Below are 20,014 nucleotides of genomic sequence, written 5' to 3' on the forward strand. Positions count from 1 at the left end.
CCTCAGCTCTGGTTTGAAGACAGCTGATCCAAAGATAAGAGGGAAGGTCATGCTCTATTGCCACAATTAAAAGCAGTTTAAAATATGTTAACGAGGAACAGATTTGAAAAAGAATTTAGTACCAGCAAGGTCCTAAGTTTCAACTGTCATGAAAATATCTGAAGATCAGCACCTTTCTATAATCACCCAAGGTGTTACCTGAAGATTTGGGTGCCCAAATACCTTTAGCAATTAATTTCCATGTGCCTTTTCTCATATTCTGACCTTTATGGGCACATGATTTTGTGCAACTATAATTGACATTGAGCATTAATCAGACAGTGGTGTGTTTTAGGCCTTAACTGCACTGCTTGAACTGCTGACCTTGAGAGAAAAGGTTTTATATGCCATTCCCAATCCTTTAAGTCTTCCTGTCACTGCAAAGCAAATACTTGGCTTTTATGGATGGATTCAGTTTCAAGTCTGCAGTTTTTCTAATGTTTTCTTAAAATTACAAAAGTGGCTTTCAAGGGAAGTTTGTAAACATTGGCACATTCTTTATTGCACACTATTACCAACAGACAGGCTTTTGTAAAATAGTACATGCTTAGATATAAATGAGAAAATCCCTTATGAAGGAATGTTGCTTGTAGAAGTGTTCTGTGAACTTAGAGATAAATAATACCACAAACAATAGCAGATAATATCTCTTCGCTTTTGCCATTCATGTTACAGTGGTTGGCAAAGATTTCTTTAACCAAAATAGAATGAGGACTACTTGAGATTTACAGACTCCATCCCCTTTTACATTACACACAATTTTGCAGTTGTTGCGGCTCAAACTTCCTTGAAGAAACTCTTTGTTTTGCTCCTTTTTACACTCATCTCCTTCCTTAGTTTTTCTCACTATTGTCTCTGTGGAAATTTTATAATTCTTCCTTTAAAATATTTAATGGCACAAACACAAATCATACACATTCTTAAATATTATTCTCATGACTGTACATTTAAAAGATGAGTATGTGACCTCAAAACAAGATCCATGGAAACTAGCATCAAATCAGAGCTATTAAAAACTATATCATGCTTCATCTTCCTGATGATATGAAATGTACACATCAATATCAACAGATATACTTTAAAAGAAAATTTGATGCCAAAGTAAAGCAGCTGAGAAATTATTATCACAGTCATTTAGTTCTCAACTACAATGTCAATTTGGTTAATTTTCTCTTTTTAAACTTGAACCATCTTCACTAGCATTTCTGGTACTGGTAGTCATATTTTTGTTTCTTATTTGTAACTCTGAGATATTCTTACAGTGAGATATTTGACCAGTTACTGCATTAACTGTGATTGCATACCGAAGGAAGACTGGCTTGGAGGGCTTCTGAAGCCTTTGGCAAAACTTGTTTACATCTTCTCACCATGTTAACCTAATATTACTGTACCAAAGGATCTAGATGAGGAAGCAACAGCCAGCAGCTCAGGATGCTGTGTGGGCACAGAGTACTTCAGATATGTGAATTTGTGCTTCAGTGAAACAGCTACTGAGGCACTGCAGCTGACAGATGAAACCCACACAATTAAAAGAAACCAGATGTAGAAAAAAAACCCAGACAAAAGAAGCTGGATGATGTCAAATAAAAAAGGCAGAGAGAAGTAAACAATTACAAATTGGTTATTAGCTTGAATAAGCAGCATAACTGGGAAAGCCAGACTTTAAGATAAATTCCATAGTGCTACAATCACCACATCTCCTTCCATTTAAACCAATGGGAGTTTTATTGCCAAGCAATCTCTCTATTAAAATTTTGTAATGATACCCTTCCTTACTCGGTGAAGACAGTGAAACCCTCTGGTTGCTTTAAAATTACAAAATATTGTTTCAGAGTCAGCAATACTTGTTTTTGCAAGAACACATGCTCATGGGTCTGAGCTAAAGACCAAAGAACTACTGTAAAATATTTCCATTCTTTTTTTCTCTTTTAAAATCTTGTTGCACTTTTCCCTTGTACTGTCTTTTTCAATAAGGCTTCTAAACCCCTGGACACAATAAGTTTTCCTAAGATGAATCAAATAATGATAGAAGCAGAAAAAAGAATAGAAGACATATACTCATTTATCCTTGAGCAGCATATATTAAATATATAAAATAATATATATATAAAGTCAATATAAAGTATCATCAAAATTCATAGGTCAGCCATTTTCAGACCTTAAAAAAAGCTCCTAAAATTTAGTTGTTGTATAGATATATTTGTCCCGAAACTGTTTGAACCTGATAAATTAATGAAACAATCACGTTTTATCTCTTTTATCTCCAGTTAATTAGGCGCAGTATCACCATCATCAGAAACTGGGGGAAGATATTTGAGAAACACTCTGCAGTCTAGAAGCATCCTACCTTTCTTTTGCGCAGTTTCACTTGATTGTCTGAATGTTCGTGTGTGGTCAAATGATTCCTTACATGTAAACACTGAAGGTCTTCTGCTGAACTGACATTTGAAAGGCATTTGTTTTCAGGGGCCACTTGAGGTTCTGTGAAACCACTTTTATCCAGACCATTTTCCACTGCTGGGATGCAAGAGCAAGGAGGAGATTGCATAAGGCCGTTGCTGGGCTGTACTGCTGAGCAGAGCTGTCCATCACTACTGGTGTATGATTCAGAAGAAATCCCACTCTCCACCACATTGAACTCAGACTTTCCAGGCCCGTCTTTGAAAGCATCAGATTTCCGGCGCTGTTGTGCAATTACAGCAGTATGAAGCAGCTGCTTCCCAGACATAATAACTTCTTTCACATTTGGAGAATTGATACAATTTTCCTTCTCTACATCTACTACTTCATTTAATACTTCATAATTACAAAGCTCCAGGCTTTGGCCAATACTGCCACAAACATCATCTTCTTTCTTCTCCTCTTTAGGTTCCACACTTATATCTCCACTGATTCCAGATGAGTCAGCTGCCTTGTTACCCTCTGTTATTGGTACCATCTGTGTTAAGGAGCCTGCTCCATTTAAGCTGTGCCCTTCATCTTTGGGTTCACTTCCTACAGCAGTGATGTGGTAATTAACACTATCCAGGCTGAGTGCAGAATAGTCATCATTGTCATCAGACACATGGACTAGAGTTTCTGTGCTCGCCTCCAGAAAATGTTCCTTGTCCTCGTGGTTGTCATTTTCATCCACCTCCTTTGAAACATTTCCCAGCTGCTTTTCAGGGAAGCCAGTCACCTCTCCACTATAGCAGCACTCTGGAAACGAAGCACATTTTTCTTTCCGGTCCATGCTCAAAACCTCATCTTTTTCCATACTTGTCTGCAAGTTATCAGCTACAAGTCCGTGACGACATGCTGTATTATACTCCACAGGCTCCAAAGCCAATCCCATCCACTGGGTCACATGCTCTTCCCAGCTTTTCTTTCTGATTGCTAGAGACATGTCATAACAGTTCAGAAGCAGACTGCAATGTACCTTCCACAGAGGACCAGAGGAGAAGTCATGGCTGCTGTGCACTGCTCCTGAGGGAGAGAAGGTTTCATCATTTTAACATCTGCAAGAAATAAAAAAAGACTGTGTTATTGAATCAACTCCAAATAAAAAAAAAAAGAAAGGGAAGGAACAGTTTAAACAAAAGTGTAAAACAAGATAAGACTGTGGGACCAGAAGGACAGGAATTTAAAAGATTGTTTTGTTTAAAGTTTTAATACTTTTCATACAAAACTTGCCGGCACTCATAATTCAGTTTAACATTTTTTTCTGATTGCTTTCCAATATCAAGTAAACAAAAATGGTATAAACAGGCACATGGACAAGAAAGTAGCTCCAGAGCCAAAATTTTTACAACAAGCTCCTCTTAACTGTGTCTCTCATAATATAATAATTTCAATGGGTATAAATGACATTGTAACTTATAGTTGCTTTGTAACTTTATTTCTTCCTCATCCACGGATATCTGTGGAGTACAGAATTCTGGCTGTTTACCAAAGAGGTAGAGAACAATTGAGGGTTTTTCCAAATTCACCAAATCTATAAACTATTTATCTTCTGAGTATCTTTGGCCCATTCAGTAGCTCTTATTTTTATTGTTACTATTCATTCTCTTCAGGCCAAGTTGTAATTACAAGTGTTACATGAAACTGAGTAAATCAGTTCTTGTGTAGTAATAAAAAAAATAAATCATAGAATCATAGATAAGCTTGGGTTTGAAGGGGCCTTTAAAGGTCATGTAGTCCTATACAACACTTGGAAAACCACTTTAAGTTTTTGGTGTATTTTCTCATTCAAATGCATTATAAAACCTGAACCCTGTACACCCCCCCTTGCTGAATATATTAATGATCTTCTGGTGTAAGGCATGGAGAAAACTTGTTATTTGGAACAGGGCTCTCCAGAAGGGAAGACTTGTTATTTGGAACAGGGCTCTCCAGTAGTGAGCCACCATGGTTGGCTGTAGCTTTGCTACTCACCTGGACTGCCTGGCTTTGCCAGAGGCCATTGTCCCTGTTTGGGTTTCTATGTGGGAATTTTCACTGACTGCTGTATTAGGCATTCTGTGTGATGGCATTTGAGATAGTACATTAATCTTGTGTCATTGCATATGTATGTTAGCACAAAGAAAATATATTCATTTATGAATCATAAAATAAAATTAAGAAGTTCACTGTCAAAGAAGAAAACAAAACTTCTGTCTCGTAAGATGTTAGAAGTTCAAGGAGCAGACACTTCTCCTTTTCACTCCCTACACAAGAACTGTCAGCACTTAGCATAGAGCTGGTTATTGATTTCAGCAATAAAGAAGATTAAGTAGTGAGTTTGTTCTGGGTCATTTCAGTCCACTAAGGCAAATTCTGATTTGCCCACCAGGCCACAAAGCTGCCTTGACAAATCACATGCCTGAAAGTATAAAAGTATTTATCTTGAAAGAAATGCAGAATTATGCCTGGGCAACTGAACCTCCATAAATTATGCCTTGACAAACTGACTTTCAGGATAGGCTTGTACACAGTCCTAGATCTTTAACCTTCTTTTAGGAATGGCAAGCTTCATTTCACATTCACATTTTCCACCTCTGTGGAGAACTGCTTAAAAGAACATATATTCATAGAGTATATGAAATTCCATGCACAAGTCATTAGTGTGTGGGAGGCTGAGCAAAATGGAAAATAACACACCGAACCAGGCCAAAAAAATTATCTGCTTTCAGAGGCAAATTTTATTAGTAAAAAGTTAATGCAATTTTATAATTCTCTCTTCTATCCTGATCAAATATGAGATTAACCCTAAATATTAAAATATAAAGTGAAATTATTCTATAAATTTGCTGCACATTATTATTCTGATTTCATCTCTATTTCTAAGTGCATGTAGTTCAAAATTACCAGCATGAAAAATCAATAGTGCAAATACTTCCAAGTTCTGCCGCACCTTCTCCTGATAGACACTAAAGCTCTTCAATTAAAATAATTTTACAGTCACCACAGTGTTTTGTTTTGATCTTTGAAAAGATGCATGTTTACTAGAAAGGGCTCAATGATTTCTACTGTCCTCCATGAGCAATGTTTGGAGTTGCACATGGATACAACTCATTTGCAGATTCCCTTTCTTCCCCTACTAGAACACAACCCTCATCTACTTTAGAGAAAATTAAACATGGTTGGTGCAGCCATATAGGGACATTTCTGACTAGAATTGATAAAGATAGTAGAAGTTCAGGGTACAAAACTAAAAAATGCAACTTCCTAATGACATACATGCATCCACCTACCTAATTAATGCACAGAAGGCAGGCTCTCATTGAGTTGATGGGAGTGTGTTAATCTTGCTGCTGCTACCTGGACTTACAGAAGTGGAAGAACAGATCTGTTACTGTTTTTCATTTTTTGGATGTGGTGAGTTATATTTCATGGGGGATGAAAACCAAATTTTACTTTAGGAACCTTTCTGTTTTACTTGCATTATCACTAGTTTTGACTGCCTCATAGACTGCAGAAAAACTATTTTTTAAACAGGGAAATATAAAATACTTTGCTTGAAATGCAAGACAAATAATTATTGTTCTCTAATAAATGAGTGTGTGTTAGCACTTAATATGAAAATCTACAGTACATATGTCACCTTCCCAGGCAGCTTCACCAGCAGCTCCTGAAATCCCCTCATTCCCACGGTGCATGAAGGAGCTCAGAGCTTGGTGACAGCTTACTTTTCTTCTGTTCCCTCTCCACTCCTCAAAGACCATGTTAAACAATTCAGCTCAGAAATTATTTTCCTGCTTTAATTGCTTGACACTTAAGGGCTGACAAGAAAATTTCTTTCTTTTCTACCTTTTGCTCAAGACAACTTATTTCCTTTCACTCACATGCAAGCACATAAGCTGTGCCTTGGAGGGTTCACTGCTCCAGACCTCTGGAAGAGATTTTCTGCCAGAGAACCACTGGGCAGAAGAAAGCATTCATGTCTCGATCACTGCTTTTCTGCTATTCCTACTCATTTTCATTTTTCTTGACATGCAGCATCTTTCACCATCTGAGAAATGCCCCTCTCAAGTCCATTTGTACTTTTGCCCTAGGGAGGAAGCATCCCACTTTCTTAATTTCTATTCTTGCCATGCCACAACTAGAAACCTTTATATGTGATTTCTGCAGAATTTAAGACTGTCAGATGAACCATTACCAGTCTGTTGAAACGTTTTGCAGAGTGAAAACACCTTTTCTTCTGATCAAAACATCTATCGATATTATACAGTCCACTCAGCTGTTGCTATAATTCAGACTTATATTTTGCTTTACTTTTCAACAGTGCTGTTTGGTACTGCTTAGTACTATTAACTTTCTGAAGAACAAAAGTTTGAAACAAAAATACAACGGATGAAACTTCTGGGAAAAATTTCTTGATCCTAGGTTTGAATTAAGAAATATTGCCAACATTGACCCAATAGGTAATTCTTGACCTATAGAAACTGAAACTGAGCAGTGGGTCATCATACTGCAGCAGAAGCCCATTCAAGAACCCTCTATGATGCTTCACTTTGTTTACAAAACTAGATGTTAATTTAGATGGATTTTGTAATAATTTACTGCCTACCTCACTGTAAAATATATTAATGAAAAGTAGGGCAAACATTTAGGTTAGTTTATTTTTGGAAACTCTGTGTCTAGTCTCAAAGAACTTGGTGACTTTACAACTGATAAAGTAGAAAATGATGATGAGCTGGTAAGCTGTTTTACAATTAGACTGTCTAACATTTTCCTTCAATCAGAATTCCTGTGATTTTTTTTTCAGACAAATTAATATTAAACTGCTTGCAGCAGGCTTTCAAAATACAGAGAGCGAGTTTCTTTTTTCTCATGAAAGTCCACTCAGATTTGGCTATGCTACAGATTTTTCAAGATATGTTTTACCTTCTCTTGCTTCCCTCCTCAAGGAAAAATGACCCTTTACAAGAACTATCCTTACACAAACCCAATACTAGGACTGACACCTGTGAAAGCTGCATCGGGAAGAAATGAGCCTTGGAGCTAGGGGGACAATGGAAAGGGAAGGAAGGACACTTGGATGTGGAACTGTGGCTGTGTAGACCTGTCAGGGCAGCTTCCCTTTGGGGGCTTAGGACAGGACACACAAACATCCTAGTTAGAAGAATACAGGGGCAGAAGCACACAGCCAGGGCTCTCCGGTCCTACATCTTGCCCCTCAGACTTCCAGGACATGGGAGGGGATTCCTTTTTTTCCCAGAGTGGAAGAAAGAGATAAGGAGAGAAACACAAGACCAGGCAGTGAACTCCAAGCCATTAGGAGCAAAGAACTACGGCAAAAGCAGACCGAAATAAGGCACTGCTGTGCAGGACACCTGGTGGTATCTCTGTATGGCCAAAGCAAGCACGGCCACTGACCCAGGTGTGACATCTCTGCTGCCTGCACCAGTTCCTCCATTCTGACAACTCATTGCACCATATTCGACTGCCACCTTGTAATAAATAGAAAAGCTTTGGAAGGAAGGAAGTTGCAGAGAACACAGGACAGCTCACAAAGGCTGTGGCAGGAAAGTTTTTGAGAGGGCAACCCAGGCAGTACAGCCCCACAATCATGCCAGTGGAATTTAATTTTTGCTAATGTTTTACATGGGATGCAAATTTTTCTTAAAAAAAAAAAAAAAAGAAAAGGCAAAGTATTAACTTATGAACAAAAACAAAGATGAAAGACTGTTTCGCTACATTTTTTACATAGCAGGAGTATGTGAGCAATGGAGATCAAGCAGAAATATTTATTTTGTTATCATTATTTTATCTTCATTGGTCTGTGACCCCAGTCAGCAAACTTTGTTTAAGGAAGTCTAAGTGAACAGGGTCTGTTTCCTATAAACTCATCTCACATCTCCTGGTCTGGCTTGCATACAGCTCTTTCAGTAACTCCATACCAATCTCTGACACAGAATGTTGTTTACAAATAATTTGAGATAAAACATAAGCCTCTAGGTCTTCACTCAGCTATTTATTTTAAAAGATCTCCTGCTTTTAAAATGCAATCCTTCATTTCTTATTTCCTGGACATAGACCACCTTTTGGATTTCACTGAAGTGGAGGCTTACCTTGTCTGCAGTTTCTATGTAAGCAACATTTGCAGTGCAGGGTTTTAGACCATGCTAAACCCTGCTGTCATAGAGTAGAAATATAAGGATTGTTTTTTGTGGGGTATTAATCTAGTCAATACCAGATGCAGGTTTTTTGATTTCTTTAATATTTAAAATCAAATGCTAAAACCAGTTTGAATTTATAATTATCTAAAAATATTTACAACTTCATTCTAAAAATTAGAAATAGCATAGTACTCATACAAGTACGTCTTCAGGATGAAATAATAAAACAATTTAAATGTTTTCTATAACTTTAGTGGTCAGGTTTGCATGTATATGCATGTGTTGTACTTATAAATGTGAACGCAGACTATTAAATATAGGTGTTGCTGATTTTTGTACAGATAAACACAAATACATCCCAATATTGTCCTTTCACAGGATACTTGTCCTTTTCTTTGATGAGATCTTACTGTTGGTTTCCAGCCATGAATCAGTGGACAGAAATAGACACAAGCAGTACTAAGTCCAACATACAAACATTCCTTCCAGCACACCCTACCATACAGGATTGTAAAATTGCTGCCCAGCTATAGATCAAAGAGCACACAACTGCTAGCACCTCCCTGATAAGGCTGAGGAACTGACTCCCATTGAAGCATCTGTTAGGAGAGATTCCAAGAACATGAATTGATTGGGAACCAAATAGTAGAATTGCATAACAATACTCAAATGAAATATTACTGAGCTTGTAACTCTAAAAGGTGTCCAAGTAACCCTCTTTTCTCTAAGGAATGAAAGGGGTTTCACATGTAGAGAGGGCAACTCAGGGGAACTGCAAAAGGGACATTCTTCCAAGCTAATGGCAAATGCCTTTGGGGTCAGAGATGAGCTTTACTTGAGAGAGCCACAGAGCCAAAAGGGATCCTGAGCAGGGACTGGAGTAGGGGTACAGGGGAAGTACTGCCTCTCTAGGATAAGAGACTTTTTCGTCTCTCTGATCATTAAAAGGAAGACAAAGCAGAGGGATTTCTGGCCCTCAAACCGCCATCTCCCTACTAGGCCTCATGAGTGATGTCTCCACAGTGTGAGAAGGTGGCAGAATGGGGAAGCTCTCTGCACACTTAGCCTTGGGTTGCTGTGAGCAATGATTGGATGAAACAAAAGCTGGTTTAAAGTCAAATAAAAAAAAGACAACTTGGTTGTGAACTACATACATGCGAACCTGACTTCCATATGCAGTTAATTGGCTAAAAAATCTAACTAATAACAAAAATATAAATTAACAAAAACCAGAAACTAAATATGAAACCAGAAGTGAGAATATGTGACTGATTTTTTTTTAATATAAAGAGAAAGATTATTAATAGTTTTGTGAAGGTAGGTATTAAAAACTTTGTTTTTTAGATTATTCAGAACAAGAAAAGAAGTAAAATGATAACATTTTCTGTCACCAAATTGAAATGGAGAACTAGGAGATTAAACTGCATATGAAACTCTCTGTACTAAATAAAATGGCATCCAGTGATTAAAAAATACTTCTAATTATAAATTGATATTAAAAGTCTCTGTTATATCATCTACCAATCCAGAAAACAAACCCAAAATTGAGTCACTACGGTCATTAATCTGCTATTGAATTTCAAGCTCGGTGATAATTAAAAGATATGTAGCACAATAGGCAAAGGAGAGGCTGGGCATACAGTGGCATCATAAAAAACATTTTCTAAATTCTTGTTATGCAATGAATGGAAAACTGCATGTAATGGTGGCAATTCCATCTCAAAACCAGAAACAGAATAGGAACACATACAGCAAAAACAACAGAAAGGATAAAAAAGTATGGTATAGCTTCTGTCTGAAGGGCCATGAAATACATGATGGTTTCCTATCTGGGAAAGAGAGAATTGGAACCATATAAAAATCAACAGTATCATGAAGGAGAACATTTATTCATTGTGCCTCATACAGCAGGAATTTGCAGAAGTGCAAAGTAGAAATAGGAAGCAGAAACATTAAAATACACCAAAGAATATTTTCTTTGCTTGTCCATGTAAGTAAATAGAAGATATAATATATAATAAATATCCATCATAGTGCAAAACATTTAATTTTTTTTCTGTTTGTTTTTTGTTTGTTATTTCTGATATAAGAAATACGACACAGGAAATTAATCAAGCCATGTACCTGAAATTGTTTTTCTGACTTAATAAGGATTTTCCCATTCCTTCAGGTATTAATTTCACTATACCTTTAACAAACTATTTTCTTTTCTTCTTCACAGATTCTGACATATGTCATAGATGCTTATTACAGTTTACTGTCACTGGAAAATGTCTAACACACCTAATTTTGTAAACATCCTTCCTTTGGAAGATATTGAACATGTTACAAAAACTGATATTGTCCAGTGGCATTATAAGACCTCAATACATTAGACACTACAAAATGTAAAGTCAAGTTGGCGAGATATTAATTCAGAGACTACAGTCTTGCTTGTTTTGTGAAAATATTATTGGCTCCTAAGATACGAGCCCAAACTTTGTCAATATGCCTTAATGTATGGCTTTAAAACATAAAACATCATGGAGTCCTTTTATTTTCTCTTCCTCAAAAAGCAGCTGCATTACCAGTGCTCATCATCATACAATGAAGAGCTTCTACTTGTAGCCAACATGTGATTACAGTGGGTTTTAGCTTGGTTGCATTTGTATTTGGTTCATTTCCAGTGCAGAGCCTCTGATCAGCCAAAGCTCTTCCTCAAGGATGAGAAAGGGGAAATGACTGGATCCAAACTGATCCACAGTTATCCAGGCTTACTAAAAATCTATGTAGTTTGCACCCAATTTAATTATCAAATCAAAACCAATTAAACACTGCATTTAAAATATCCAACTTTATGTTTCTGTCCTATTTTGAATACCCAACAGTGAAATATTATTTTCTCAACTATTTATAGCATAATGGTACCATTTTACTGTAATTTTGTTAGTGGCAGGTTAGTAATAATCAGCATTAAAATCTTTTTAGCAGTTATGAACATCCATCCCCTTTACCACAGTATCATTCCAAAGTGAAAACAGCCATCAAATTTATAACTGCCCACTAAAAAGTGAAAAAAGGTTTTAAGCAAAAAAATAGTTTTTAGCATAGATTTTTAAAGAAGAAAATTAGACCCATCTAGCAATTTGGATCTGTGAGTCTGCTGGTCTTCAAAATTTAGTAGTGTGAAGGTTATTATAGATACTATCCTGATTCCATAATTTAAATTTCTTGTTTCTTTGTAATAAAAGTAATCTAAGGTGTAAAGGTTTAAAGTCTTCTTTTTCCATAGGAGGTTTAGGTGGAAAATTCATCACTCTACCAATCCTCCTCTCAAATAATTTTGGCTCTCTAGGCCCAGAAAATAGAAAAGATAACATAATTTATAGATTTCTTACATCTCCTCTCACTCCCTGGTTGAATTGGAAGCATCCTGAAAAGACATTAAATGAGAAAAGGTCATCCCATGGGACATGGCAACCCAGAAAACTGTGGCTATTATTTTTGGTCCTGAATTAAGGAAATGTTTTTCCACAAATATGTTCCCCCTTCCCCAAATTGAAGAAATTTCATTTTCTTGCCCACTCAAGTGAAAAACAAATAATTTAGCCACAGGCTTTTTGAAAGCAATATAAATTAATCAGATTGTATTCCTGTTGCCTTTTAGATTTAAGTTTTTAATATGTTGTTTTTTATTTAAAAACATGTTGCTGGTGTTCATTACAGCCATGAGCTATGAAACCTCTGTAGTACGAGGCACTACGGACAATCACTTTTGGCAACCAGCCTCCTTACTGAATAGTAGGGGTCCTGTTTTCATTCCTAGTGTAGACACTAAAAAATATTTTTGGCATTATTTTGCCTTTACTTTGTACTTAAAGAGCTGAAAATTATTTTCTCCCATTGAGAAAGACAAATATTTTATCATGGAGAGTCTACAGAGAATGACTACTGAAGAGACTGTGCTTTTTGATGGGAATGAACCATTAGCAGACTCATTCAGAATCCCATTTTTTTGCACCTGTGAAAATGTACTGAGAGCAAACTGAGCAAGTATTTATGGAAGGTAGCTGAAGATGTGAAAAGCAAAAATTATTCAAAATGGCAGCTGTACCACTATTTATTTGAAACTGGAGAGAGAAATAACATATCATGTACACAGAGTGCTTTGTAAATGCACTTGAGGGCCTAATTAAATCCAAGGAAGGGAAAGTAAAAATTTAATTTATCCTCCAGGTTGGTGACACTGGGAGGAAAAAGTCAGCATTCAAACCTAACCCTGAAATCGATTATATTTCATTATATTATTCCTATTTTGGAATTAAGGAAACCTGTCTGTCAAAGGACTTTTACAGAGTATGTGTTTCTCACCTCTATATCCCCTTTTTCTCTGACTTTCATAGGCATAGTGTGAATACATCTGCTACAGTCAAAAGACATTCTCCACAGTATTTTCCAGAGTGCCTCAATTCCAAACTCATCAGCTGGTCTCCTGATTTTATAATGATATTCTTCTACTTAGCATCTGTAGCCTGCCCGGAAAGATATGCTCAGCCCTGGAAATTGTTGTTTCTGAGTACATAACTACAGGAAAAAAAAAAAAAACAAACAGATGACTTGTGAGCTCACATGGAGATTTTCCCTTGATTTTAAAATGAATTCAGGTCTATTTCCTTTACCGCCTACCAATTCTCTCAAAGCATGCAAAAGCTTTTAAAAAACCTTTATATCCAGTATGGTATACCCAATTAAGCTGACAGTGACTCAATGCGTGGAAGTTGTCAGTGACATCTGCACATAGGTATTTGATGGTACTAGAGTGTAAAATTGTTTCTGTATATGGAATCCTCAAAACCCAGATTTTGCTGTGGAGGATACAACTCTTAGAAACTGTCCTTTTCAGAAAAAAACTTCTCATTGTAGTAATTATTGAAAGCTACCAACTTTCTCTGATAAAACAGCCTTAACTGAAGATAAACAATTCAAGCAAAACGAAAAGGGATATCTCAATTTAGCTGCAGACAAAAAAAATGTGTAATGAATTTAACAGTACAACTTCTAGTGTGTTGAGCCTCTCAGGACTGCTAAGAATTGGATTGTTAAGTGCTCCAGACTGAAAAAGTGAATCCAAAGTAAGTTCTCCTCGCCCTTTACATGTCTGTGGCATTTAAGAGAAAATTCATGAGCAGGTCAAAAAAGGTTCATATTTTGTGATAGTCTTAGCAAAGATGCTAGTAATACATTACTAAGGTTATGAAAGCCCATTAATAAGGTGAAGCTTTAATAATGTAACCCCAATTGCTTTGGCCTGGCATATTTGTCACTGGTTCCTCTTGCTCCTTCCATCTTCTCTTAGCTCCTTTAGCAGAAAAACACATTGCAACAATCCTCCATTCTACTCCAGATTTTCCTCACTTAGTCTAATGATGTTTATTTCAAACTCACCACCGACTCCCTTTTATCCCAAAATTGTTTATCACTGGGTGAACTTTCCACAAGTACCACGATGTTCAACTTGGAACATTTATTTGTTCTAGCATTAAAGACTATTTCTAGTAGTTTAATGCTATTGTGAAACTCTCACCAATAAGACCTACCTACCCAGAAACTCTACAGCTGATAAAGAGTGAGCAAGAGGGTGGGAGAACCAATGGAAATTCAGAGGTAAGAAAATTGATTATAGAACTTCCTAAAGTTCAGGGTCATTTCCTCTAAAGCTAATGGATTTTGACACAGAGTACAATGGAATAACCATCAGGAAGTATCACAAATCACTGTAAGAAAAAGGAGAGCATAGATGAAAGTGAACGCTAGAAGTACAGAGCACACAGTATGAGTGAAATTGGTTTTAATGATACACACAGCCTAAGCAAACCGTATTTGGGATGTGGCTGATGTAAAATACACCAAAGATAAAACTCTGGGCATTATTAATCTCAACATAAGTGATTTTTCTCATTAAAGGGAAACAAGCAACTATGGAAATAATGGATTTCAAATTGTCTACCAACAGACTGTTCTTAAATAAATAATACCTGAAAGTGTCAACAAATATCAATGGTGAAATATTAAACATAGTGAAATTCAATATCAGTAGTTATTAAAATGAAATAATCACATATGACATACATAGGATTTACATGTAAAAATTCTAGATAATTTTTGTTTGAGATATAATATATGCATATATACATTATGTGTATATATACATTGTATATATACATTGTATACATGTATATATACATAAACATACACACATATATTAAAAATACACCTATGTATCCAGCCAGTCTTAAAGTCCTTACTAAGAATTCACAGTGATCATCTCCTTTGGATGACATATTTAAAGCCCTAGTGGACAAGGACCTAAGAAACCAACTCTAGTTGAGCCCACTTTGAATAACATGTTGGATCAGAGACCTCCAGAGGCTCTCTCCAAATAGAAAAGAAATCAAGATCTGACACTTCTAGATATGCTATTTCAATTCCTCTGGTCCTTATGTTGCTCTGGTTTTGTCTTTTTGCTTTTTATTTTGTAAAAAAGAACAGAAGACCAACAACCCACCCTGCTTTGTTTTTTTCTCCAGACAAAAAAAATATAATGGAAAATGGAACCAGATGAATAAAAGAAAAAAGGAGAATACTGTAAAATATAGCTTCTTTTTGAGAAAAGAGGAAAACATTTGTAAATCCTCTTCCTCCTTCTGCTACTGCTGTCCTCAGGGAAGCTTTATAACAAAGAAGATACATTCCAGCAACAAAATTCATGTTAAGAACAACAGAAAACTATTATATAAAATGTGGCTTAATACTTCTGACAATCAAGAAAAATAAAATTAAGTAACTTTTGAGACTTAATGAAAAAGCCAAAAGGGGAATGCTTAGATTGCTCCATCACCTAAGGAACAATTTTTGAATTGATTTTTAGCCCAGCACTTTAAAAGATCTGCTCCAAGCCTTGCCTATTTAAAAACTGCATAGACGGACTGTTGTCTTTACTTTTAATTTTCTTTTAGGAGGGATTGCTTTGTGTCACAGAGGTGTTTGTGAATTAGGCCTAAATATAAAATTTTGTTCTGAGTATGGCATTTGACATGAAGGTCAACAGGGACAAGTTAAAAAGAAAATTAGTTTTCAGGCACATAAATTTATGTGAAGAAAAGCTATTTGAATAATTCCTATTACATGGATGTAACCATTTCTGTTAATTTTTCTCAAGGCTGAAGACATAAATTCATTACTTCCTTCAAGGCAGTCATTTGATCCAACTACTTGGACTATTTTTGTGTTTCGCATAAAGAACTTTAAGGTTCCTGAAGGAATACAGCAAGGTCAAAAAATTCTAGATGCTCATTTTCCATGTTCATTGTTGCTATATATCTATAAAATAATTTTCAGAGGTTTTTTAGACCGCAACTTTTCAGTGAATCCTCCTTCTTGAACAAACATATCTTAAAAATCCAAACAAGGTAAGCATAACAGAGAAATCAGACTAAGTAGAACCGGAAGCTGAATAGTGATTTGTCTCCAGGACTTTCATATAAACCTTCTAAATCAGAAATGGAGGCATTTATCAATGTTATATTTTCTTATGGTCTACAAGAAACTTCAGCGTTTAAGGAGCAAATACTTTCTGGGTTCTCTTCTGCTGTCCACCCTGTAGTTCAACTGCCTCAGGTGTCAAGTATTTGCATCTGCAAGTGAGGTCAGCTAAGGTCATTATATGCTTTAAACCCCAGAAATGGTGCTGCAGAAGATAACTGCTTCAGAGGGAAAATTTTCTCCTGTTTAACTGGAGCACTCACTAATACTAAATACGTGCACTTATACTTGCAGCAGCAAGCATGGGAACACAGTGCAGTAAAAGCCACTAAAGCCAAATCCTTTGAGACATCAGTGTTCCAGCAGAAATTTCACAAGGATGACAAAAAGACTCAGTCAAATTCCTCTCAACTTCCCAGTCCCACCACTTTCAGCTCACAGCTCTCCCAAACCAGAGCACTGGAGAGGACTTGTCCATAAGGAAATATGAAATTGTGATATTAAAATTCACCCCAGAATATACTCAGGAACACTTTACTGCCTATTGGTTGTTTCCTGTCCAGTTAAGATGCATTCTCTTTACAACTCAGAGCCAATTCTGACCACCCTGAACAACTTTCTTTCTCCAAATGGCAGTAAAGTGTACAATTCTCAGTTTATAGCAGAAGAAATATTTTACCCCATTTTGGAATATCCTTATGTCTTTTCACACCACAAAGTAATTTCCTTTCACAACAATTATTTGGAAGAATACTAAAAGCAAAGTGAAAATATTATTGAAATAGATGAACAGATGACTTCTCTTTAGTTACCAATCTGACCAACAGCTACATGGAGTCCTAATGCGAGAAAGAGAGAGAGAAAGAGAGGAGAGAGAGAGAGAAAGCAACAATTTTCAGGAAGACAAAGAATACTATATAGATTGACATAAAAAATGCTTCTCATATCCAGAAAAAATTAATAATTAAATCACATCTTTACATAAAATATAAATGCATTCACATATCAGTGAAAGATACTATCCTGTTTTTCTCCCTAAACTCTTTAACAGCAGATTCTTGTTATTTTTATTAGTTACATGTTTACTAGGTTAGGAAGATCAAAAGAGTAAATCCATGCATCCTCCCAAAAATTATACTCGGCTGACATTTACTGAATTGCACTTTACCTCTTCTAAATGCTAGCACAGCATACAGCAACTTATGCATCTAATAATGCATTACTAAAAATCTAATTTAGCTAAAGCCAACAAATAAACCTTGGAATTTCAGATTTAGAGTATACACCTTTAAGACTGTATTGCCACTTCTATTACAAATTTCATCTAGGACTGAGAAAAGGCTATAGACCTAGCCCAGTGAGGTATAACTGATATATCTACATAAAACACTCCTCATTATCATTACTGCTGCAGTGGAGAGAGGGGAAGGTGGGGAGAGAGAAAAAAAACATAGCCCTAAATGCCCTCCCTGTTTTTAAATGAGGTGAAAAAACCCAAATCAGTCACACCTAACTTTCCTATTTAATGTACATTAAAAAATATGCAAGCAATACCATACAGGTCTATTTATAGAAGAATGCAAATAAAGTTCAGCATTTCAAGCATATTTTTAAAAGACGAAGAAAAACACACAGAAATTTTTTTATGGGTCGGCATATTTGATAAACAGAGTTGTCACAGTTTACAATTAAATGTATATTTTTAAAGATTATAAATTTTTTTACCTCTCTTTCTAGTGCTGAGATCCTGAGCGCAGAACACTCCAGTGCTGGATACTGCTTGTTTCTTTCCTGAGGTTTTTCTCACCTTCTTTTATTTTTTTCTTTTTTTTCTCTTTTAAAATTTTTTTTGATAGTTAAAAGTACAGAAAGATTCCAAGACAGCCTTACCTAGATGAAGAGAATCAGGAATTCAGACATGACCTCCCTAAAATCTTTGGCCATTAGAAGAAGAAAAAAGCCCAAACAACAAAACGAAGAAGCAAACAAACAAACAAAAGAGCCCAGTCCCAGCTAGCTCCTGCTAGCATAAAAGTTCAGATTTCGCTACTGAGATCATTGCTCTATTCTGAGCAGTTTTGCTCAATGTGTGATTCTAACAAAAACACCCTCTGCAGCTGGAGGGAGCCTTAGCTAAGCACGAGCCTGTCAAGCTTTTCCCAGTGACTTCTGTCTACTAAATTCAGACTGATGTTTTGTGAAAGGGGGCCTCAACAACCAGGCCCAGATTGCCTGAAAAGTATTTCCTGCCTTTGAGAGAGAGAGGGAGAGAGACAGCGAGCCTGCCTGCCCGCGCCAGGGAGAGAGCGCAGAAATGGAGGGAAAAGAAAACGTCAAGACCGAGTGTTTCAAGGCAGTCAGCTTTATACACTGCTGGGCTATTTCTGCCAAAGAAAAAAATCTCTACTACAGCTGCATAATGTAAAAATGTATTTAAACCTCTCCCTCCTGGATTTTTCTTTTAAAAAAATACTTTATGCTTCTCTAATGCTCATGCAAAGGTAGCAGTTATCCAGAACAACACGAGAACATTTCTGAAACACCTGGTCTTTGACGTCAGGTAGTGAGAAACATGGTCTAAACTTAACACATCACAGTGACAAAAGGTCTAGTACTACTCTGTCGAACAAATATCCACAGTTAGGCAGATTCCATTTAAAGAAAAATGCTAAAATTGCATTCCTACTCAAGAGAATAAGCTGGATCTTAAAAAACAAATGCTACAGTTTAAACACAGTCATGTTGAAGGCAGTGGAATATGTTGCTTTACCTCTAGTGAGAATCCTCCAGAGTCACACAAATCCAGCTCTGCAAAAGCAAAAGGACAGACTCCATCTTGATCATATTAGTATTTTGCTGACATAAAACACTTGTAACTACTTCGTTCCAGTTTGACAGGGTGCCTGAATCATGTCTTCAGAGTAACCCACAGCATCTACATCCTTTGCTCTATACAAATTTAGTGAATATCGTCTGTTTATCTTTTCTGCTTTCTTCTGCCTTCTCTGAACGACTTCCTCTTAGCTGTTCCAGCCTGAGAACTTGGATTACCATTTGGTTTTGATTAAAACCAGACGGACAGCTCCGTGGAAGTTTGAGGGTAAGCTAATGGAAATTACTAGTATGGCTTTAATTAGTGTATTTATTAGTAATAAATATTAGCTATTCACATAACAAATTCTACTAATAAACACGTGCAAACCCCCACCTTTGGCCACTGGTTTCATATTTAGGTGAAATAACTTAGTATTTATTTTATTTAAGTCAGTATGACTCATAATAGCAATCAACATGTACAATTTTAAATTTTTTTTACACTTAAGACAGAAAGTAGTGCTGTTGTTAAGTTTATTCATCTTACCAAGTGAGTCACTCATACATCACACTCTCTGATGACACCTTCAGCTGGTGTAAACTTTCTTTATTGATTATTAAAAAATAGGTCTGAGTAAATGATTTTATGGTTATCGATCAGGTTGTTCATTGGGAACTTTGGCCTTTTTCTGGCTTTGAGAGGGAGCTACAGAGGTAACACATTGCAGATGTTTTTGCACAAAAAATAATGTCTGGGCATTTACTGACCGGAAAGTCTGCATTCAGCAGGCCTGCCACAACTGGGACAGGATATTTATTCTGAAAGGAGATAGAAGATCTTCTTAATTACTAACTGCTGATACATGAGTTTCTACCAGCCTCCAACAACTGCTTTTAACTGTTTATATAATGCCTTCATTAGCTTAATTAAATCTTTTCAAGGGCATTTCTTAAGTCAAAGAAAAGCCAGCCCTGTAGGGCTGTCTCCAGCTCCCACTAATATGGCCATATCTGGAGCTAATTTGTCAAGCTTTAGTTCCTGAGCATGTGGAACTTTGTGC

The 20,014-nt window shown here is 36.4% G+C and overlaps 1 protein-coding gene across 2 annotated transcripts in view; it reads right to left on the minus strand.

Moving 5' to 3' along the window:
* DLC1 (DLC1 Rho GTPase activating protein) overlaps positions 1-18,006 on the minus strand; it is a 213,087-nt gene extending 195,081 nt beyond the window's left edge. The window contains exons 1-2 of one of the 2 annotated variants that reach the window (XM_064710450.1): positions 17,865-17,999; positions 2,387-3,536 (exon numbers count right to left, since the gene is read on the minus strand). In XM_064710450.1, the coding sequence (XP_064566520.1) occupies positions 2,387-3,424 (1,038 nt within the window). In that variant the 5' untranslated portion in view covers positions 3,425-3,536; positions 17,865-17,999. Of the gene's footprint in view, positions 1-2,386; positions 3,537-17,864 lie in introns of both variants that reach the window. The other variant, XM_064710452.1, reaches the window with a different exon arrangement.
* Positions 18,007-20,014: the final 2,008 nt, after the last annotated feature.

The sequence above is a fragment of the Zonotrichia leucophrys genome, chromosome 4 (assembly GCF_028769735.1).
Source record: "Zonotrichia leucophrys gambelii isolate GWCS_2022_RI chromosome 4, RI_Zleu_2.0, whole genome shotgun sequence".
In the NCBI taxonomy this organism is placed as follows: domain Eukaryota; kingdom Metazoa; phylum Chordata; class Aves; order Passeriformes; family Passerellidae; genus Zonotrichia; species Zonotrichia leucophrys.